This window comes from Amblyomma mixtum, chromosome 3, assembly GCF_055824585.1.
Source record: "Amblyomma mixtum isolate Tamu chromosome 3, ASM5582458v1, whole genome shotgun sequence".
Classification (NCBI taxonomy): Eukaryota; Metazoa; Arthropoda; class Arachnida; order Ixodida; family Ixodidae; genus Amblyomma; species Amblyomma mixtum.
Genome location: NC_143014.1, coordinates 418,478,804 through 418,502,349, shown reverse-complemented (window position 1 = coordinate 418,502,349; position 23,546 = coordinate 418,478,804). Strand labels below are relative to the sequence as shown.

The window sequence follows — 23,546 nt, the reverse complement described above, 5'->3', positions numbered from 1 at the left end:
TGACGCCCCCGAGAGGCGTTTCTCAGCATTCGTGCGGAGGTTAGTCCATGTTTCGCGGGCTACTTCTCCGCTGGCGAGGAATACTACTCCCAGGACTTTCACTCCCTGCACCCTGCGTAGCAACTGGCGTGTTCGGTGGTCGTCGAGCAGAATGTCCGTCGCTCTCGGCCGCGCTCTCTTTAAAGGGATACTGAAGCAAAATCTTAAAATTGAACAAAAACACTGAAAATAGATTCTCAGAATGCGATTACACCTAAATCTAGTCGTCACTGGCCGGCGTGACTGGCGCCCGGCCAGTCACGCGGGCCGCAAGTTGAGTCATGACAGCACTGACATCGCACAGTACACGGGCGTGTTTGTATTTTGCGTCCATCAAAATACAATCGGCGCGGCACGCATAGAGCCCGTGACCTTGAGATCAGCAGCCGAACGACAAAGCCACTGAGCCACCGTGGGAAGTGCTGTTCAGTTGTGTTGACATGTGGGGTTGAAAGAGTCAACGTTAAGGAAGTAGGTATTTTCCTTTCATTGCTAAAAGTTAACGAGCTTACATCTTTTGTCAACATCGCAGAACTTAGCAAATACTGACAGTGGCAAACAGACAATTTTCCCGTCGCTAGTGCACCAGTAACAAAAATAGGAAAGGGAAACGCGGAATGAGATCTCTGTTTCGAAAAAGTCGCAATGTGCAGCAGCGAGTTACTGCAAATAAGATAAACTTATGCGCAAAAAAAAAACGAAAAAGAATTATCGATTCGTGGTTGCGAAGTGGTTTATTTAAGAATAAAGTCCGGCTAGGTGATGCTTTTGATTCACAGACTGCGACATATTACTAGTGCTAAAACACACACAAAGACAGCGAGCAGAAAGAGCGTCGCGCGTCGGTCCTGTGTTTTTCTGCTCGATGTTCTTTGCGTGTATTTTAAAGCTTGTATTATGTCGCGGTCTGTGAGTGCTTAATTTGTGGCAAAGAACGCCATTCGAACCGTTGCACTTCTGCTTCGAAGCTTACATCAGCCCATCGGATAAGGAGATGACAGCAAAATTACCATGTTATGCTCTACACAGCAAAGATTATCATAAACATTCGAGCGGACTATACCCAAACAACATACCGGCTTCGTATCCTATAGGATTTTCTTTTCTACACCGAATTTTACGCAGCGGTCAACCAGTGAGATGCGCTCTCAGTTCCCATTCCAGAGATCATGAGTACGATTACTGCTATATTCATGCCTGGCAGTTCCTGTTTCGTTTACGGTCAGAGTCATGCACGGAGCCACCCAGGCAAATCAAATTTCACGACAGGAGTGGCAGTCAGTCCTGAACGTCTGTTTGAAGAGCGCCCATATTTGAATATTCCGCTTCATCAGTGATTACGTTTCCACGACGGCCGTAGTTGACCTCGCGAACAAAGTGACATGCATAGAGAGCCTTACGCATCGCTCTTTCTTTGTTAGCGTTACACGCAGCGACCGAAGGCGTATCGGTTGTGGAACGGATGACTCTCGCTTCGCCAAGCGCCGCTATGTTTCCACGCCTTGAGAGGGCCAGACTGGGGACCGCTAAGGAGCTAGGTGGAAGCCCCACTAGACTAGCGAAAATTCTCCCGCTTTTTAGTTATTTCCCTGCAAAAGTGAATAAACCCAGGCTTTGTGCAACCAGCAGAAAGGTTTCTCGGCCCCATCGACAGCAGAAGGGTCCTTGTGCACTCGAAAACGCGTTGTGCGCTGAACCGACGAACTAGTTAAGACGGCGACAAGCGGCTCGCAGCCGACGCGCTAATACAGCGGGCGACAACGAGGCTATGCTCGGAGGCTGGATGGCGAATAGTCGTGCCGAAAGCTACGCGCTGGGACGTTCGCCTTTCATTCCGGCTCGGCGGTGCACTACGCTTTGCAGCTGAGTGGAGAGGCGAGCAGAACTTTTTGCATGTATGCGTGGAGTTTAGACGGGCCCATGGAAACTTCATAGTTCATTCGGAGTCTCCACGTTGAAAAGGGTAGAATCCTGTATCACTATCACCATCCTATTTTTTACACTTGCATACAGTAAAGTTTTGTATAACAAAGTACGCAGCAGTTATACCTGTTCTCACAACTTGGAAGCTAATGGGAAGACCAAATTGAGTAGAGGAGAGCTGTCGCGATGGCTCAGTGGTTATTGCGCTCGTCTGCTAACCCGAACGACGGGCGTTCGATCCCGGCTTTGGCGGTCGAATTTCGATGAAGGCGAAACTCTAGAGGCCCATTAACTGTGCGATGGCAGCGAACGTTAGATCCCCAGTTGGTCGAAAGTTCCGGAAACCTTCACTTCGGCGTCCCTCGTAGACTGAGCCGCTTTGGGACGTTAAACCCCATATAAACCAAACCAATGAGTTGAGTACAGCGCAGCGAACTATGGCAGGAAAGATGATAGAAGTCAAGTTGAGTAACCACTTGAGCCATGCGTGCCGACGCCGCCGACGCTCCAAGGTTCGCGGGAAGCGCTGCCGGCCCAGACGAACTGGAAGGCGCGCACCGCAACATCCGCTCTCGAGTAAACCCGAGTCGCAGCGACGTTCGCCGGAATGTGCGGCTGGCCCAGTTGCTTGCGTCTACCCTTGACCGCCGCCGGCGCATTCGAAGGGGAACTCGTGCAGGTTCCACTGACGCACGTCGCGTTGAGGAGCGCAACAATAGTTGTAAGGTTAAAAAGGAAAAGTACAAAGTGGGTTAGGGAACTAACGCTAGTTAGTGATATCCTAGTCGATATCGAAAAAGAAGAAATGGGCAAGTCAGGCCATGCGTTGCGAAGGCAAGGTAACCGATGGTCCTTCAATGACGGAGTGGAATCCAAGAGAGGGCAGGCGTGGCGAGGGGCTGTGGAGTGCGAGGTTGGGTGTTGAGATTAGGAAGTCCGCGCGGTAAGATGGCCGTAGTTGGCATAGCAGGTGGTTAATGGAAGGCTATGGGAGAGTCCCTTCAGCGCACGTAGTTAAGCTGATGATGGTGGTAGTGAAAGGAATCTACGGAGTTGTAACTTTTTTAAAACGCATAATGTTTGCGCCACCACGTTTATACCGTACGACAGCTTAATTCATTTGAGAACAGTCTGAACCCTAGCAGTGCAAACTTATTGAATTAGCGCTCTGGCCAAATTACTTCGCGCTTGAAACAGGAATATTTAAAGAGTCCTTTCTAGAAACATTATTACTCTAGCTCTCAGACTATTGTTAACACCCGAACAAAATTTTTTGACGGCTTGATGTTCAACAAGTATGACAATTTCACCAAAATGTGCTTTCCGAAGTTCGCTGCGATGTCAGGCTGAAAGGCTAGCTAGCGGCAAAAAAAAAAAAAAAAACGTCTTGTGTGTGTGGCACGATGGTAGCCATTTGCACACGCGCACTCTGAACTTCTGCATGAACTTCTGATGCATAGGCAGTTAGTGCTGCATTTTCATTACCACGCAATTATGAGTCATCACCCCTCAGAGCGTGAAGGTGTATTCATGCTTTCTGTTGTGCTTTGAGTCTCTTTGGCGAAATATCAGGATAAAGCACTCCGACGTGAATAGCGGTTCTCACGATGTGGCCGCATTTGGATACAAATTAAGATCTCTACTGACCGCCACACGGAAATTCGTCATGAGTAAAGGTAGTGGACTGTTGAAGGTTCTTTAAAGCTGAACAAACGGCGCACCACCAGATGAAATTATCAGCTCTAGAATATTGATGCCTCTTGATTGTTTGATATAGGCAAACATAAAAAGAACTGTTTTCGTTTACTATTGTGATTGGCCACCAGAGTAATGCACGACTCTATCGACCATGGCCCATTGTTACCAACTACTGTTTCCTGTAAAATTAGGATTTATTCGCTGAATTTACGGCGTTTTTATGTTCTAAATAAATTGTGCGTTCAGTGGTGTTTGTGGTAACGGTTGAAAAAAATGCTAGCGTTGAAGGGCATGTGTTGCGCAAGGATTAATAAGTACCGTTCCAAAATAAAGTGTCCTGGGCCGGGAAGAGCCGCAGAAGCGAACACGATTCATCCACACTCATCATCTTCTTGTCCCATCGCTTACCAGGCTGAATATTGTGTGGCCGTGAATAGGCCGCGTTGGCCTTTTTGCGCGCTATCGTTGTGGCCTGGTTTGAGTTGTGTGTCATGTATTTTCGCACTGTGGCCGAGCGCAACCCGTTTGCTTCTGTTCACTGTAACGGTAGCCGCCCTGAAAGCAAGGGCTTACGAACCGTAAGTAAAGTAAATCTACTCATACGTGTGATCCTGACTATAGTGCCGGCGTTAAAGGAGGGCGCTGGGGATAGTAGGAACTTCCTCCTGGTTAATCATTTCCTTCCTCCACTCTCGTCTTATTAGTACCATGAACGCTTCCTCTGCTCTAGACCTCTCAAATTTGGAGATGCCGGGCAATGTCCGTGAAGTGGGAGCCGTGGCTGTGCGGTCGCTGTCGTCCTGCAAGCCTGGTAAGCTATGAGTCAACTCCCGACCGTCAAGAACGGGGATTCTGATGTATCTTGTCAACGCACTTTTTCGCAGGATTCGGCGTCGATCAGCTGCGCGACAACAGCCGTGATACATACTGGCAATCAGACGGGGTCCTACCACACGAAGTCAATATTCAGTTTGAACGCAAAACGGCAATACAGGCGATCTATATCTACGTCGACTACTATCGCGACGAGAGCTACACACCCAAAAGGTACTTGGCTATTGTCACTCTCATTGACATAACTAGTTCGCGCTGTTGCAGAGAACGCAGAAAATTTTTCGTAGGGTACGTGGGTTTCCGGCTTTTTGATGTCAAGAACAAGTTGGCAGACGTCTATTTGGTGCCCAAACGGTTCTCGTCAGGGAGTGCTCGTGCGGCTATCTTTCTCGTCGACTTCGAGTCCAAACGCGATGCTGCTTTGACTCATTATCACGATGCGCGGCTTCACTTACAATGGTTTAGTGCATTAAATGGCCTCGTCGAAACGGCGTTTTCTTCTCGTATTACTTCGCTTCTGCGTTGCATGTCATATCGATGCCTCTGGAACCATATCCAGGGTGCACGCGGTCACACGTTCCAAGTTCCTGTTATTTCAATGCTGCCACATCATTCAATTTCTTCCGGCATAGATTTTACCAGGAGACTGCTGAGGGTATTGCACCCGCATTCACCGCGCGTGAAGATGCGCGGCCGCTACGTGCGGAAACAGAGCTGCGTCAACGTGCTCCCATGGTTCTCTACTAGCGTGAAAATGAGTTTTTTACCGTGATGTTTAGATAGGCGAACCTGCATGCCTACCACTGTACAAGAGAGGATGAATGTTACTGTGTGTGGGAAACAAAAAAATGTTTAGCGCTGAAGGTGGTGTAAGATTTAAACATGAACCGTGCCCTAATGACTGCTGCCCCTCTTTTTTTTGCCCGCCGCAGCGGCTCACACACTTTGACATTCGGTAGCTTATATCAAGATCGCGCTATGGAATCCCGCGGCCGCATTTCGCTCGAGTCGGAGTGGAAATGCAGAGTGGCCGTGTGCTATTCATGTGAGTCCATGTTGAAGAAGCCAGGCGGTAGAAATGACGCGCGCGCATTACTCTGGAGCCCTCCCCTAGAAGCTTAATACTATACCACCAGATATAATAATCATCTTTAAAATATTTATATTATGCCTCACAGCAATGGCAAAAGCAATACTATGGCAAATTTATATACAGCAAATTATATTATATTTATATTTATATATTTATAAATATTTATATTATAATATATTTACATTTATATATTTATATTTAAATATTCATATATTTATTTATATATTTATATTTATATACAGCGGTGACCTAGGTGATGCAAAGACATACTCCACCACAATACAGAAAATTATTGTGGAGAAGCAACCGCATAGCAGGAAGCATGTATAGCCTTTGTCTAAAGTTTGGAGTCCAAGGGGTTTTCTTTTGAGCCACACTGTGTCGTTCTTTATGGATCTCTCGCGCTCCAAATTTCCTGGACATAAGAAGATTCCTGGTACTGCCTCCTGCATTGGGTAGGACTTCCATGAATGCTCCTGGAGTCCCAATATAAAGCTTGGAAGTGAACCCCCTGGGCTCTGAACTTTTGACAAAGACTGTGCAGACCATTTCCGGGCTAACATTGACATTTCTGAGGGGAATACGAGGAAATTGCCTAGCTCGCTGCTTGATCTTTCAGGCAGAAGTTTTCACATATTGAGTGATTCGAGCTTAGCGTGAGCCAATGGGTCCCTCTCAGCCAGTGCCACACACCACACGTGTATTTGGAGCACCGATCCCGCACGCACACTCAGCTTCGACTAAGGGCAGCGGATTGTCGCAAGTAAACAAGCCTTCAAGTTCATGAAGCGGAGTTCGGCGCACGACAGAAAAGCACACGTGTGCACCACGTTGCATGGAAATAGTCGGAACTAATTTTTCAGTTCACACACTCTAACCAAACGATGTGTAGCGAACGGTGCAACCGGAGAACAGGGTGTTTGTCATGTGAACAAGCAGTTCATTGCATGGCGCTCTCGGAGTACGTGTGCCGAACACCAGTTGACCCATTCCGGGCAGAGAGTAGACATTCTTGTGCCAAAGGTATGACTACTCCTGGTCAAATTCAAAGGAGCACGATGAGAGTAAATCGAGCAGACCACCGGGCAAGAATCAAATAGCCGGACTTTGAAAAACACTGTCAGATTTGCCCGGTGTATTTGGAAAAAAAATGTTCCTGGTCCATCCGATGTACTGAGAGGACGGGGGGGGGGGGGGGGTGCACCGGGACCATCCGACGTACCTTTAGCAACAGCCTTTTCTCGCAGTCAGTAGCGAAAGCAAACCATACAAAAATTTCACTGCTCTATTTAATAACCCCATTGTGAGTTGCATAGACAAAAGACTTAGCAGATGCATGCAATGCCAAAACATGTTGGAGCTAAAGAACATTGTTTTTTGACAGAACTCACAAAATGGGTGCTAACGTGAACAAGAAAGCCTCATTGACTTAGTGTGCTAAAAAATTTGGCTGCAAAAGTGAAGCACTTTGGTTGCAAAGGCTTGTGTACTCACACCATGATTCCAGTCATGCTGACTGACACGATAAGAACAAACACCATGCATGATACGCCACTAAGCCAGAGTGTCAAGCAAGGTACTTTCTTCCAGTTCCCTGATTTTTCTATGGATTCCCTCACTATCTGAGTCAAAATCCTCTGACCACTGAAGAGGCCGGAAAACACGGCGGCCAATGATAATGGACAGTATACCTGATCTGTTGACAGCAAAAAACTACATACCCAAACTTCAAACGCTGCAATCAAAACAAATTTGCTCTTATTTGAGGCAGCTGATTTCTTCTTGAAGAAAGTCCAGCTTCAATGCGATTTATGAAGCTATCTTTGCTTTTTATGTTCCATTTCTCTAACACTGGTGGTTAACAGACTTTATTCTTCTGAGCAAACGTTGTTTCCGCTAAGTGTGTTGATATTTGAAATTCTAGTTTTAAAGCGCATAGTTTCAAAAACTGGCTTAAATTACAAGACAATTGTGTTTCCACCAAATAGAGCAATGAAAAGAACCAGACATTGGACAAATATTTAAATCCTCATCATTTATCCTATTCTTACACCGATTAAGCACCACAAAATAGGGACCAGAAATCATGTATTATTGCCACAATTCATCCGAGGTACAAATTTGTTCAGGGAAAAAAGTTATGATGGTTTGACTTAACGCTTTCATAAGGGAACTGCTAAATGTTACCATGAAGTATGGCAGGCTGTACAATATTTTATGCATGTTCCGACGCAGAAAAGGCACATTTCTAGCTAGAGGCTAATCCAGCTAGATGAAAAATTTCCTCACTGGGGGGATATCTCAGTTAACCTCACAAATGTGACCAACTTAATAGAGGCAGAGTGCAGCGCATTGCTGAGAAACAGAAGATTATGTGCAAAGCCGTGGAAGAGCAGCAGCCTGGGCTACAACATGAGCGCAACAACCCAGCACAAGCCACTGCAGCTAGCGTTTCAGCCACTTAGGGCACAATGATATCAAATTTTATAAGGCGAACATGGCAGGCAGGGTGAGCTAACTTGTAAAGGCGGTAAGCTTCTCGCATAGACCGGATCATGAAGTGTTTAGGTACCGATTCCTTTTCATCTTCCTTCTCCATTTTTACGACATATTTAATGTTAAGAATTTGTCTGGAGCGATGGAGTGTATCCATAATGTAATATTCTAAAACCACGTTGATGTCACCGTGCTTTTGCTTACATCTTGTGAATCTCTCCTCCGTTTACCATACGCCTTTTTCATACACCTGCTTCGCTTTTTGAATAGCACACCTCGTTGCCTGAGGAATGATGACCTGCACATCTAGCACAGTGAGGATACATGGCAGCACTGTCAGCAATCGGGAACATTCTTGAAAGGACGCCTGGTGCTATAAAATTTGGGATCTCGCAAGGCATTATGTAGCTTCGAAGCAGCTGCCTAGCGCGGCTCTTTTCTACTGCGGAGGTAGCTCAATAAAGGCTTCTTTAGAGTAGCGACGGGCACATTGAATTCTTAGGTAAAATCCAAATAAACACAAATTAACCCCGCCGTTGTCGCCCAATGGTTACGGCACTCGGCTGCTGACCCGAAAGACTCAGGTTCGATCCCGGCCACGGCGACCGTGTTTCGATGGAAGGGAAATGCAAGGCGCCCGTGTAGTGTACGATGTCAGTGCACATTAAGGAACCACACGTGGTCAAAATTTCCAAAGCCCTTCACTACATCTCCCATTGCCTGAGTTGCTTTAGGATGTTAAAAGCCATGAAACCATGAAACAAATTGGTCCTAAAAGCACGTGCAATAATATGCCTCGAGCCATATAAGTCATTGTGTTAAAAGAATATGCAAAGCAAGTAGGGCCTTTAAATCTTTCATTATAGGAAAGTACACCTATGAACTCGGAAACTGCATCGTTTCAAATTTAGCCACTTAGATCCAGTACTATATCGATGTTCTGAGGCTTGAACTTGCTAAAAAAAAATATTATGCACTACTAAAGACTGAAAACATGAAATGTATTTTGTATTTATTTTTCGAACTCAAACAATATACTAGAAATCATATTAGTATGTTATACATACGAAGTACTGAGGTGTATTCAGAGAAATTTAAGGAAAATCAAGTTTTTTTCAAATCCACAGAAAACTTGCTTCTTTTTTGGCTATTTTGAAATTTTGTCAATTTTGACGCCTGTAGAGAAAAAACCTACTGGTCCAGAATTATAAAATTCGCCAGAAGTAAGAAAAAGCAACTGGGAAATACTGAGAAAAAGATTCACCGGTGATATCTCAACGCGTCTTGCGTAACGGTTGTGCTAAAAAGCGCCTTTTTTGCAGCGCACAGTTTCTTGAGCAAAGTTCACGATTTTTTCCCCTGAAGAAGAAGGCAACAAACAAAATGTTATCTAATGTTTGCAAGAGTACAGTTAAAATGCTAAGATTAACTTAGAAAAAACTCATGCGTGACAAAAAATATGGTGCATACAGGAGGGCCCCAAACTTGAAACTTTCCGAAATGGGAAAAATCACATTCTCCACCTCTTGTGATTACGATTTTTTCCCAAGAAAACTACAGTGTTACTCGCAAAACCAAGGTTCATTTCTTTGTGTAGATATATTTGCCCATCGCGTGTAAAAATTTAATTGACAACAAAAAAATGGTCTTGGGACCTCGATTACTGTAACAAGCCTATATATATATATATATATATATATATATATATATATATATATATATATATAGTGTTATTAATTGTTATTAAAACATAACCTCCCCAGAAGTATCCTCAAGCAATGTGAGCAATTCGAATCTGCAAGACGTCAAGCATCCTTCAACAATCATCTTCAACCCAATTTACCTCTACACGATCCAGAGGGGACATCCACTACATAAATACCCCCGAAAGCAGAAGATTTGACAGCCGTAGCCGGCGCTCAGAGGTGGAGCACCGAATGCGTAATTCGGAGGTCGTGGGTTCAGCTCCCACCGGCGGCATGTGGTTGTTTTTTATTCTGCTTTTCTAATCAGTTAGCTTTAAGCGACAACATATTCAGTGACATTCTACATTGATCAACACCACAAAATAAATAAATTAATTAAAATCCCCTGTGTCCCTTGGTTGCTGTGCCTGTTGGCTTCTCTCTTATATATATATATATATAAGCCAGATAGTCCGAATCGTAGCTATAGTATACCCTCCAAATAAAGCCGGAACCACATACGCTGCCAGAGCTCAAGATCAAAGAAGCCCCAGCAGCAGTAGTGGAAATGCGATCAAACCATCACAACGTTCATCGCACAGTTACATGAACACAAGTCCTCATACTTACTAATAGTGAAAGAATGCTGACAATTTCTGTGAAGTACCATCTATGACGTCAAATCCATCAAATCTGCATGGCGACACATTCAAATCTATATATAAACAATGGATCCTTACATGGCCACTAAAGGGTTACATTGCATGCACATATGCACTCTTCAGCAAAACCTCGCCCCCAAGTCCTGTGATGCCGTGGCCAAATATATATGACCGCTATGAGCATGCAATGTGTATAACTTCCACCAGAACAGCCATACACTGCTGCACAATCTCAGAAGCAATATAGTACCACCCTCTCCAACCCTTTTATATTAGTGACTGGGCACCATGCAATGCAGGTAGTACAGCCGTAATCTGTAAAGAAGTGGTTGCAGATCGACTCCAGAAAGAATAGTTTTATCTGTCTTTCCTTTCTACAGATTTCTTTAGAGCGCTATTTTACCAGCTGCATTAACCAATCAGCAGAAAAGCAAAATTTCATTCCATAGCTGATTAGTTGTCTGGGTTCAGCAAACATTTTCTTACTTTTTAAAGATTGCTTTTGCACTTTGCCAGCATTTTCATAAAAGGGTCCTATGATAAAGTGATGTATACCTATAACTTCGACCATCACTGGATATGTGAGAAGAGCCAAAACCAAAACAAGGAAGGTTATCACAACTCAGTTAACAAGTGAGGTCAGTACTTACCGCTGTGTAACTCCAAGCAGGGGCTTGTTTACTTGCGGTGCACAACATTGGAAGCAAAGTGCACGAAAAACATGAGCTTCAAAGCTTGGCATGGGTTGGTTCCGTGCATCACTGCCAGGGTGTCAAGGCATAGGGGGAAGCTCTTTGCAGTAAGGAAACTGCCTCCTGCACAAAACAAGTTTTAAATCAGGAATGCTCGCCCGAGTGCGGTACCACACGGAATTACACCTTTTGCAATGATGACTGATTGATTGATTTATGCGGTTTAACGTCCCAAAGCGACTAAGGCTATGAGAGACGCCGTAGTGGAGGGCTCCGGAAATTTCGACCACCTGGGGTTCTTTAACGTGCACTGACATGGCACAGTACACGGGCCTCTAGAATTGCTCCTCCAAAGAAATTCAACCGCCGCGGCCGGGATCGAGCCCGCGTCTTTCGGGTCAGCAGCCGAGCGCCATAACGACTGAGCCACCGCGGCGGCTGCTCCTTTTGCAATGATGAAAGGAGAACATGGCATGTCCCCGATGTCGTCATCACTGGCAGATTCCTGGCATAAGAGGGAGTTAAATGCATATAAGAATTGTCTACTAAAGTAGCACCATGTGAAAGCTGCAACTTTAAACCAGTTAGAAATAAGTATATAGCAGAGCATAAGTATAAATAAGAGCAAAAAATGGCTGAGGCTTAGCTAAGGTTAAGCCTAGTCAGATGCGAAGCATATTGATGGCTAGTTTTGGTAATGCATGGCTTTCCTTGGTTGACGTTCATCCCGCTCTTCATCGGTCTCTGTGGCACGCTGAAGCTTTCGCTTCTCGTTCAAATCAGCCCTGCTTCTAGGCGGCATCCCAACACCTGGCCGCCTCGTAAGTGGCCGGAGAGCGAGGCAAGCTCAGCTTTATACCGCTGCTGTAGCGTCACGTGGTCAGCTGCAGCGCCTCTGATGTGGAGCCTCCACCGCCGCGGCCGACCGCGCGAGCCGGCAGCCCATCTCTCCTCTGCTGTGACGTCATGTTGTCACGTGGTCAGCCGCCGCGCCTCTGATGTGGAGCCTCCACCGCCGCGGCCGACCGCGCGAGCCGGCAGCCCATTTCTCCTCTGCTGTGACGTCATGTTGCCACGTGGTGTCACGTGGTCACGCTAAAGGTCAATGGTAGCTCCACCGCCGCGCTCGACGGGCTGTAGTGTAGCTCTAATAATATGCTTCCCATAAAAAGAGGCGCTCCATCGAGTGGTGTCAAGGGACTGTCCTAGCACTGCAGTTAATCCGGCTGACCGGTAGTGAATAACCTGGCACCTGCCAACCCCCTCAAATGTCACACTACTAGGTCACAGGGGATTATTTAACATAAGTAGAGCGCAGCTTGAGTTTTATCTAAGCCAGCGAGCAAAATGTTTGTAAATGGATGTTTTAAGTAGCATAGTGCGAGGTACTAAGGTGCGCAGTCGCCGTGATCGGCGCATTGGTGCGGAAAGTTCGCGCTCGCGTAGTGCATGCTGAATCGTGTACAGTTATCTCGAGGCCCCCATTTAACGAGTACAAGAACTATTTGCTAAAGAAGCACCAGAAAAACGCATGCAACAGATATCGTATTCAACAACCACAGAGCCCGGGCAGACGCACGCGGCACGGTTGTGGTCGGGGTGTATGGATGGATGGTAGTGGCGTAACCCTTCGTATCGGGCGGTGCCTTGCGCCTCCTAGCCTAGGATTCCACCACCCCCCCTTTTTCAATTTGTTTGTATTTTAATCTGTGTAATTTGGCCATCTTTCATAAAGTTACTCCTGCCTTGACCTCTTCCATGGGCTGGCCGAAGCGATGGCGATTGCCATTGGAGGATCCGGAGTGAGCTCGCATGTCGAAGGGGCTCAAAAATCTGGAATGTCGACTCGAATGACATCAGTGCTGTTGGAAAACTTCCCTGTGGCAGTGCAAGTTCGGCATTTGGAACGCCCGTGTAGAAACTTTCGGCTGAAAACTAAAATCACAATATTAAACCTTACAAAATAAACGCAATTACTGCATTACTTGCACCTGCCTGAATAAACGACGATAAAGATAAAAAGATACAACGTACACTTGTGATCCTTTCTTGGACGAGAAACGAAATTGAAAAGCCCGCGCTCTTTGTCGTGCTCCTCCGCTAACCAATCGCGTACTTCCCTGGCCTAAAATTTCCCGCGCTTACTCGGTTTTTAGGTGTGCATATCAGCAGACAAAGCAAAATTTGTGCCCACTTCACTTTCCCGCAAACTATAACACTCTTCCCTGTTTCTCGCTTGTGTTCCTCTCTCTTCCGCGCGCTGTGCACCTTTTGTGAGACATAGTGAAGCAGCAGTGACGCATCGGTGGTAAAGCGGCTGTGGTGGGCACGCTATTTCGAAAGAATAGAATTCGCTCTCCACTCATACGCAAGCGTGCTCTTGATTCTTTGCAAGTGAATTAGGACGCTCAAAACAAGTTATGGAGACTGCTAGTCTTGAGATCTGTAGTGGTAAGTAAAGCTGCCCGTCCACTTAAGATTTTCCAAGTGCCCCGGCGATTTATCTTCACTGCCCGTTTCAACAGCGGTACAAGCCTGCAACAACACTTCCAAAAGACAATAAAAAGCGTATCATTGATTCCGGTAAAAAATTGGCAGGGGCTTAGCTAAGGTTAACCCTGGATATCTCGAAGCGAAAAGCTGCGGTAATGGTTATAGTTTAGCTTATGGTTACGGTTGGTTATTGGAGTTTAGCGTCCCAAAGCAACTCAGGCTGTGAGAGACGCCGTAGTGGAGGGTTCCGGAAATTTCGACCACCTCGGGTTCTTTAACGTGCACTGACATCGCACAAAACACGGGCCTCTAAAATTTCGCCTCCATCGAAATTCAGCCGCTGCGGCCGGGGTCGAATCCGCGTCTTTCGGGTCAGCAGCCAAGCGCCGTGACCACTGAGCCAACATGGCGGGGTTAACTTATGGTTATGCTTTTTGATTTAGCCTATAGATATGCTTACGGTTAACTTATGGATATGCTTATGGTTTAACTTCCGGTTATGCTTATGATTTAGCCTATGGTTATGTTTACGGCTTAACTTATGGTTATTCTTCGGTTAGCTTATAGTTATGCTATACGTCTGCCTTGTGTAGTTATGAAAATTGCCTATGAATGATATATACCATAAGTTATGCAGGATTATTAAACTTCTTTATCCATCATTGTTGGGCACGTTGAATGCGCACGCCTATTCTCTGGCAAGCGGTTATATAGCCGGCCTCCGCGATAAACACGCGCTTGAGGCGAACGTCAAACGATGACGCATAGCGCACGGCAGCGTGCGCCTGTTCTGATGGGCAAGCGCACCTTATATACCCCTCCTTCCAAATGCGCACTGCGCACGGCAGCGGCGAAAGGTCAAACGATGCCGAGGAGGAGAAGCGGAGGCGCACATGCACAGTAGCCTGCGCCGTGAGTGACGTCACTCATACTCCGACATACGCCGGCTCACGCGAAGTTCGCTTCAAAATGTGCGCCACTTACCTTGTGTGCGAACGGTCTGAACGGTGAATGTCCCGGACGCAGCACGCCGGTATTATTCTAGCTTTCCGCTCATCACGTCAATGCCGCCAATGGATGAATGCAGGACCGCAGCAAATAGGACTGCAGAATGTGCACTGCTTCTCATTCTGCGCGCTAATATTGCGCTTAGAAACTTTTTGACGCTTAAAATATGTGACGGGACTGAAGAAAGGTGGCAATGGTTTTTCGGATCACTTTTTTGTGCAATGGTGGTGCTCACGTGACCAAAGTTCGGTGAGATGGGGGTGTTGCGGCTCCAAAAACAGAAAATTACTTTTTTTTCGTTAACGCGTTTCTGTTAAAGGCGTAATTATGACAACAGAAAATTTCCGTAAAAATACCTGCAATTTCACACACATTTCTTACTATGTCATTCTTGTGTTCACCCTGTCGCACTCCTGCGCCGCTGTTATGCCCAAGAGTGCAGTGTGGATCAGGTGGCCTCTGCGTGATCTCCACAGTCTGGCCACTCCTTTCCTACCCCTCTGCTCTCGACATTCATCCGCAACTGCGCGGAATGCTCCACATTCGTACCACGAACGCATCTTCTAGGCTAAATAGGCGGTCCTAATGAGCTAACGCCGGTGAATTTCAGTTTGCGCCCCACATTGCTGACTGCTGTTGCCCGCTGAATGAAATTGCCCGCATGCTATACAGTGTCAACATTTGGTCTGACCTATGTTTCCAGGATTGCCGTGAAAGTGGGAAGCACTTTCCACGACCTGCGGGTGGTCAAAACAGTTCACCTGAATGAGCCAACGGGATGGGTGCAGATTGCTATGCAAGACTTGGCTGGCCACCCTGTCCGCGCCTTCCATGTGCAGATTGCAGTCTTGGAGAACCACATGGATGGCTTCGACACCCGTCTGCGACAGATCAAGTTGTACTCTCCTGCTCAGCGAGCCATCGTCAGTGTCTTGCCGGGCCTCCACTTCACGAGTGCGGAATGCATTGCCTTCAGCTGCATCCGCTGAGAGATCAGCGTGCAAGCATTATTGCACGATAGAGCATGATGGGATTTTGTACTGATTTAAGCAACTTAAAGCGATTCGTTTCTGCACATGTGTCGTGTTTTCATACGTAATCTTCTCAATCCGGCTATTCTTGTCTCTACTCTTGCTCAAGGTCAAGCATAACTGACTGCACGGAAGAATCTAAAGAAGCCGTTACGTCGTTATTAATTTCAGAAAGGGAACAATGAATTGCTAGACGTGAGCAGTAGTTGTACACAAAGGGCTATACTTCGTGTCATATGACATGCTTGCTTGCTCCAAGCATTGTTCGTCAGCCTGTGTCTGACCACATATGTCTAATACCGTGAGCGCACCGCGCAGTTTTAACAAAAATTATAAAGGAGAGCAAACCACAATATTGGTTGTAATGAAGACAGTACTAACGTACCGCGCGTGCGTGTAATAGCCAGACCGACACAGTGAAACAGACTTCGCCACAGAACCTCATCTTCAGTCGTATTGTATTGCACTTAAGAACCTGACGGCAAAGAGAAGCGCCGGTTGAGCCAACACTGCGGCTCTGCTTTCGTAGTCCAAAGCGTTGCTCGGGAGGCCGCGGCGTATAGCAGCGCACGAACACTCGCTGGCGTTGAAGCAGCGGATCTTTTACGATGCTTCCGCGGCCACATCTGCCAACAGAAATAAAGTGAGCAAAAACGCCACTCCTGAACCGCGCTTAAATGGTATAGCGTCTCGGCAGCTGGCAGGCGCTGAAAAATCTCGAAGAAGACAAGGTGGTGGCCATTCTTCCCGGACATAAGGATGCCCACATTACTTAATCTGCAGTCGCGTCCAATGCCTGTGGTCGGTAAATAAGAGCGCGATTACTTTTCCCAAGCCAGGTTGAGAAGTTTATTCTTTTTAGACATTTCATGTGCACAGTCTTCCCTAGCTGGCCAACTAAGCCGCTTGTGCTCTCACTCCTCACGGGGACGCTGACCCGTCCCTGGTTCATGCATGCTATACGAAACCAGCAGCCTACAAGACCTGGCTCTCATCCGTATTTTGTTGCCAGCATCAGTTTCGCTCTACCGGGACGCCGACTGGATCGTCGGCCACGCATGCTATACGAGACCAGCACTGTACCAGCTCTGGTAAGGAGCTCCATACTGAGTGCGTGAGGAAGAACGTCGGACACCGCCGTATCTTAACAGCTTTCACGAAGGAGAAAGTGGTTGTAGGTTTCAACCAGGACCGCGGTTACTGTACCAGTAGCTTATTTGTGGATTGCATTCGTCGGTGGCAGTCACCTGAGGGACCACGAATGCGCATGAGTTATATGCATCGGCACTATAAGCCAGCACACTGAACTGCAATCCAGGAATGGGTATCTGAGACAGGAAATCAACACTTATGCAAGCATTCGTCGTCATATTTGCTTCCATTGAGTAGCCTACGTATGGAGCGCTCTTCGCAGCCATAGCTTCGGATTTCAGCTAAGAAAGGCAAGAATTGAGGTAAGGTACAAAAAGAGCGACTGGCTCTACCCGAATGGTTTTGTTTCTTTAGCCTGAAATGACAGCCGACTTTAATAATGCCATAGCTGGCTGTAAGAAAGGTCATAATGAGCTATTTATTGTACTTGCGATACTCTACCGAAACTAAATGCGGGTTAAATGCTCTCCAATGTTTCCGGACACCTTATTCCCTTTAAGGGGATAACTTGCACCTTTCTTCTGATAGAGTGTTGCACCTAGCGGTGATTTATTTGTTTCAGGAGAATTTAGAGTCTTTCAGGGGAAAAAAAACAAACTATGGGGCCGCATAATTACATACCTTAAGATGCAACGGATGCGAATTTATGAAGACACCCCAAGCACAGCGCGAGAGATTGGCAGTTAAACACGCGGGACGTTCGGCTGCGGCGGTGATGCAGAAGTGTAATGCACTGGCCAGTGAAGCTAATCATCTCGCGCCGCCGCGGGCTCGAAATCCTCTCACGGTCATTAAGTTTTCATTCATTAGTTGGTTGGTTGGTTTATGGGGTTTAACGTCCCAAAGCGACTGAGGCTATGAGAGACGCCGTAGTGAAGGGCTCCGGAAATTTCGACCACCTGGGGTTCTTTAACGTGCACTGACATCGCACAGTACACGGGCCTCGAATTTCTCCTCCAAAGAAATTCAACCGCCGCGGCCGGGATCGAACCCGCGTCTTTCGGGCCAGCAGCCGAGCACCATAGCCACTGAGCCACCGCGGCGGCCTCCATTTGTGGATAGACTGGCTGAATGTCTTTAAGAGGTCTAAGTAAGTAAGTTAGTAAGAGGTCTAAGAAATGCCTTCTGCCTTACTCTTCCGCGCATACGAAGCTTGTCAAACGAGCAATAGCTTTGGGCGCCTTGAACAATGCCATCAAAAGATCGCGCCATCACTGACAGCAAGCTAGCATGGAATCTCAGCTGAAACGTCTTCGCGAAGCGGGTTTCCCGGATGCCTTCATTTTAGGGATCGGCTTCAAGCTCCTGAAAGATCCCCGCCTATCTAGCCTCCCGATGAGGCCACCGAAAGAAAGAGAGAAGATGGCTGTTATGCCGTATCTGCACGGGATCAGCCACTCGTTGAAGAAGATAGTAGGGCGTGCTGGAGTGAATTTGATCCTACCCGCACCCAGAAAGCTCATTACGCTTTGCAGAATGGTGCACGAAGATGCCCCTAAACCAGCGCGGTGCAGTAAGAACATTGAAAAAAAAAATGTTCACCACCTGTGACACGGAGGTAATCTACGAGATACCGCTGTCATGCGGCGCTTCTTATGTGGGCCAAAGTGGACGCTGCATAAACGACCGTCTACGAGAGCACGCCATTAACATCCGCACGGGATACGGCAGCACGCTGGCAAAACACGTACCTGCCTGTCATTGCACACCTAACCTTGGACGAAGCCAGATTTTGAGGCGGTATAATCATCAGCCCAAACGTGAACTATATGAAGCATTCATCATAGATAGGAAAGGCGCGTCATGCGTTAGCACTCCATCGATGGCACTGACAAAAAAAAAAGATTCAATATCTTGAATAACCATTGACAACACGATACGACAGGAGGATATCTTCCTCGCCTTCCTTTGGTTTTTGTTTTTTGTTTTTTTTTGTATTCCTTTCTGGTATTTATTGCGAGCAATGCAATAAACCATGCAGTTGTAAGTTAAGCGCTGTGTGTGCGCGTGTCTTCTTTCTTCGTCCCGTGTAAGCGCGCTGTTTTACGGTGAGATGATATGCTGCACCTTGTAAGAGTAGAATGGTCACAAAATTTGTATAGCAACCAGATGCCCTTCTCAAGATAAGTCATGATGACTAAGCAATGCGAAAGACCACCCTCAAAAACAAGTTACCCTTCTAACACTGAGCTGGCCTCTCATGCTTCACGCTCATGCCTCCCCTTTTACTGTCATTGTGGGGCACATGGCTACAATACAGGCTTTTCTACTGCTCAGCCTGCACTGACACCTAACATCTCACTGATGTCTTAGCTGCCACTGCTCTTTTTAAAAGCACCACTAAGCTTGATTCAACTTCATATGAAATAATTTTAGTGATCATTAATACTATATGGGCTACCTTTGTGGACCAAACTGAACCTGTAAAGTAACTGCATGAGCCGCAAGAAATAAACATCTGACTGTTCAAGCCTGACCAAAACTAGTTCCATATGCCTGTCATTAAACCACCAACATAAAATGCATATAGCTTAGTGAATTTTAAAAGCACTAGTTAAGCAATTACATGTAGACATGAAATTCGTTTCATGAGCGTCCAGTGAATTTTCGCAGCAGGACAAATGTTGCTCGATTTAGATGGTGACCTTTTTTAATGTTTCTTGTTTTCCTTTCTTGAATAAAAATTTACAGATGCAAATGGATGCTGGTGCCACATCTTATTGGTGCTGCTGTAGTTAGTATACAGAAGTATAAACTTGCTAAACATTCTACACTGGTGAATCAATATATGTGCATGCTACCCCGCATTTCAGATTTCATAAGACAGAAAATTTAGGTGCTTTCATCTTTCCACTGTATGTCAGCGTACAAACACCCTAGACTGGTCAGGGTTCTGCTGCAGGCGGTCCAGCAGGCACTGCTGTACCGCCTGCAGATAACATCACAGACGTCTCCTCTCCTCGCAAAGCCGGCATAAATGCACCCAATGACGGCAAAACACAAGCTTGATATTTACCTAGTAGAGATTAAAACACAATTCAGACTAGTGCAGTAGGAGCAACATTTCACACAATTTATGCTGAAATTAATACCGTCAGCCTCGAAGCATATCAAATAAATAATTAGATTATTTTTTTGTTATGCAGACATGAAATATGGAATCAATTTTATCCATATTTATGGCAATACAGCTAGCTACCACTTAGTGCTTGCGTTTAATGTGCAACAAAGATAAACAAAATGCAGTTATTTCTGGCGCTCAACTTCATCATCCTGCCTATGCCCAAACCAGGTTAAAAGCACTACCCACTGACCCCCAGTTTAGTATTGGGCCAGCTACATCCTATAACCCAGATTTCCTAATCTCGTCTGCAATGTTAACCTTTTTTTTGGAATATATTTCATAAGTTGTCATGGACCATTCATCACCTGTCCTCCGCACCATAAGTATTGCTCATTTCTTCATGATTTAAACCAGAACATCACAGTCGTGTTTTTCCCCTGACTCGCACTACTCTCTGTCTCGTAACGTTACACGCACTGCGCTGTCCTTAGGTAAATTTCAAGCCTTCTCAACATGGCTGCTGCCTGCAAATTTCCCATTAACATCATAAATAATGATTTAAGAACAACATTCCCGTATGCTTTCTTTGGTTTCAATGACTGTTGGCTACCTTCCTATTTATGTTGTAACGAGCTCCTCATTTCTATACCCTTCCCTGTTCTTTCCGTCATTAGGTTATCTTTGCAGCTTGAAAAACGGGCTATAAACTTGCTGCGAATTGAAAATGTGCACGGTGGTAGGTTAAGGACTCCGCAACAATTTCACTGACAATTATAGATAGTGGACATGGTTTATTGGTTTACTGGGGTTTACTGGGGCCCAACGCAACTCAGACTATGAGGGACGCTGTAGTGAAGGGCTCTGGAAATTTAGACCACCTGGGGCTCTTTAAAGTGCACTGACATCGCACAGAACACGGGCCTCTCGAATTTCGCCTCCATCGAAATTTGGCCGCTGCGGCCGGGATCGAACCCGCATCTTTCGGGTCAGCGGCCGAGCGCCGTAAGCACTGAGCCACCGCGGCAGGGCACAGAAGTAGACATGATTCCGGAGTGCTGCTGATGACTTTCCATATCTTCCTCAGCTGATGAGCACGCATTGTGTACTTCAGATGAGAGCAGCGTGGACCCTTCCAGTGACAGGGTGGGATAGCACTGTTGGTACAGGTGTTACCGCCCTTGGAGGGATGTCTTCAGCGGCGTTCTCAACGAGTGCAATGCTAGCCACATTGCTCACTTCAGCAGCTGTTGACAAAAACGTTTGCGGTCTTAGACTTCCCGTTTAGCAAGTTCATTTTTTCTTGTTTCATCATACTTTCTCATCTTTTTGTTTTTGGTCTTTTTAGGTAATTTATCTAAGCTCCACTAAGAACATGAACATATGTAGCTAAAGTTCACATTTACATTGTGATGCAGACGTTAGGACCATTAAAAACATGGAGTTAGTGTAAAACTGCATTTATACAACCAATGAGGAATGTAATAAAGATGCAAAATTTTTAACAATTGCTTTCCCAAAAAGAAGTCTCTTTTATAATGCACCTACGTATTTTTAAGACACTGGACCTTACGAGAAAAAAGTAAAAACTTACAGGCTGTAGAAAGTGGTATCTAGATTAAGAAGTAGGCATACTTTCATAAAGAACTAACCTGGAGCTCAGAGGCATTTCAGAAGCTGCTCCGGCAGCTTCATGTTTAACTGCCGCAGCTTGGAATTTTCTTTCTTGAGGGCTTCCAGCTCCTCTTTGAGCGCATTGCTTTCTCTGTGTGCCACAATGTCCTCATTGGCACTTCTTTTGGCAGCCTTCCTCAAATCTTTCACCTTTCTTGTTGAATATGGCATGGCAAGGACAAGAACTGAAAGCATGATCAATCAGTTTGACAGGCAGAGCAGAACGGTGGGGCTAAAAATTAACATGCAGAAAACTAAAGTAATGTTCAACAGCCTAGCAAGAGAACAGCAGTTCGTAATTGATAGCCAGGTGCTGGAAGTAGTAAGAGAGTATGTCTATTTAGGGCAGATAGGGACAGCTGATCCGGATCATGAGAGGGAAATAACTAGAAGAATAAGAATGGGGTGGAGCGCATATGGCAGGCTCTTTCAGATCATGAATGGCAATTTACCAATATCCCCCAAGAGAAAAGTATACAACAGCTGTATCTTACCGGTACTCACCTAAGGGGCAGAAACATGGAGACTGACAAAGAGGGTTCAGCTTAAGTTAACGACAACGCAGCGAGCTATGGAAAGAAAAATGATGGGTGTAACGTTAAGAGATCGGAAGCGGGCGGAGTGGGTGAGAGAACAAACGCGGGTTAATGACATCCTAGTTGAAATCAAGAGGAAGAAGCGGGCTTGGGCAGGGCATGCGATGCGAAGTCATGATAACCGCTAGTCCTTTAGGGTAACGGAGTCGATTCCAAGAGAGGGCAAACGTAGCAGGGGACGGCAGAAAGTTAGGTGGGCAGACGAGATTAAGAAGTTTGCGGGGATACAGTGGCCACAACTGGCAAAGGACAGGTTTAATTGGAGAGACATGGGAGAGGCATTTGCCCTGCAGTGGGTGTAGTGAGGCTGATGATGATGATGATAGCCAATCTCTGCGACGCTGCGTACGGCCAGAAGTTTTCCATGTCGTCCGTCTAAAGCACTACTATGCACGCTCAAGGACACTGTTCCCACAATCAGTGTTTTTTTCTTGCACAGTCCATTTTATTTGTTTGTAGTCTTATGTTTTAAAGCATTGGGTCGATGCTTCTTTCAGAGGGGAGTAATTCCGCAAACCTTTGTAGTGTTTGTTTACTCTTCAGTGTTACCGGTGCGCCGCTTTATCGCTTTGGCTGTGACGCAAGACGCGAACAGGTTTCTAGACTGATCGCATCTTGGCGGAGCCGCTTCTACGTTGTTGCAGAATCCTCTAGTAACTGCACGCTTTTTCTCGAAAGTTTGCTATCAGCGTTAAATTCAGCATGGCCAAGAGCGGCGGGCATTCTGTCCAACGACCGCAGAGTTGACCTTTTGCTATGCCTCCGCGGAGTTATTCAGTTCTTTCCTTGTGCAAGTGAGCACAAAAGGAGTTTCGTTTAGAAGCCATTTTCGCTGTCTTCCTGCTCTCTGGACTGCAGTCACCACTCTGTGACAATATTTGCCTCAGTTGTATGGAAGGTGTGCACCTTTTGCTGCATATGTCATTTGAAGTTTATTTCCTTGTGCTGTTCTCGATTATTGTGAAACACCTCTGCATCTCTGTGTTGCACATGTTATAGGTCATTGTATATAGAAGCATTCTAGAAAATGTCCAGTGTGTAGTCTTTATTGTAATTACTGAAGCTGAATGTGGCTTGTAATCGCATTTTTTATATGCCATATTTGGCCTAGGGTTCAAATGTCCGTGTGATGGTTTGTTGTCTGAGTTTATTATCTGAGGTTTGTTAGAAGCACGCTGGATTTGTAGTGTAAAGAATTATGGTGTTGATATCTAATTTTCACATATGCTTATGAAAACATGTTAGGAGGTTACCTTCATTACCATTCTACTCAACATTGTTTCACACAGGTGATTAGATCTAGAAGGGCGACCTTCTGCTGCATACGTTCTGCTTGAATTGGTTTGTTGAGGCATTTGCATCAGCACCTAACATCCAATGAAGCAAGTTTAGGCATGCTTAAGCATGAA

At 46.0% G+C, this 23,546-nt stretch overlaps 1 protein-coding gene across 3 annotated transcripts in view; it reads left to right on the top strand.

Annotated features, from left to right (window-relative positions):
* LOC149357816 (anaphase-promoting complex subunit 10-like) overlaps window positions 1–15,698 on the top strand; it is a 32,493-nt gene extending 16,795 nt beyond the window's left edge. For 2 of the 3 annotated variants that reach the window (XM_089584939.1, XM_089584937.1), the window contains 3 exons: window positions 4,365–4,471; window positions 4,545–4,707; window positions 15,327–15,698. In XM_089584939.1, the coding sequence (XP_089441065.1) occupies window positions 4,369–4,471; window positions 4,545–4,707; window positions 15,327–15,612 (552 nt within the window). In that variant the 5' untranslated portion in view covers window positions 4,365–4,368 and the 3' untranslated portion in view covers window positions 15,613–15,698. The remainder of the gene's footprint in view (window positions 1–4,364; window positions 4,472–4,544; window positions 4,708–15,326) is intronic. The other variant, XM_089584938.1, reaches the window with a different exon arrangement.
* Window positions 15,699–23,546: the final 7,848 nt, after the last annotated feature.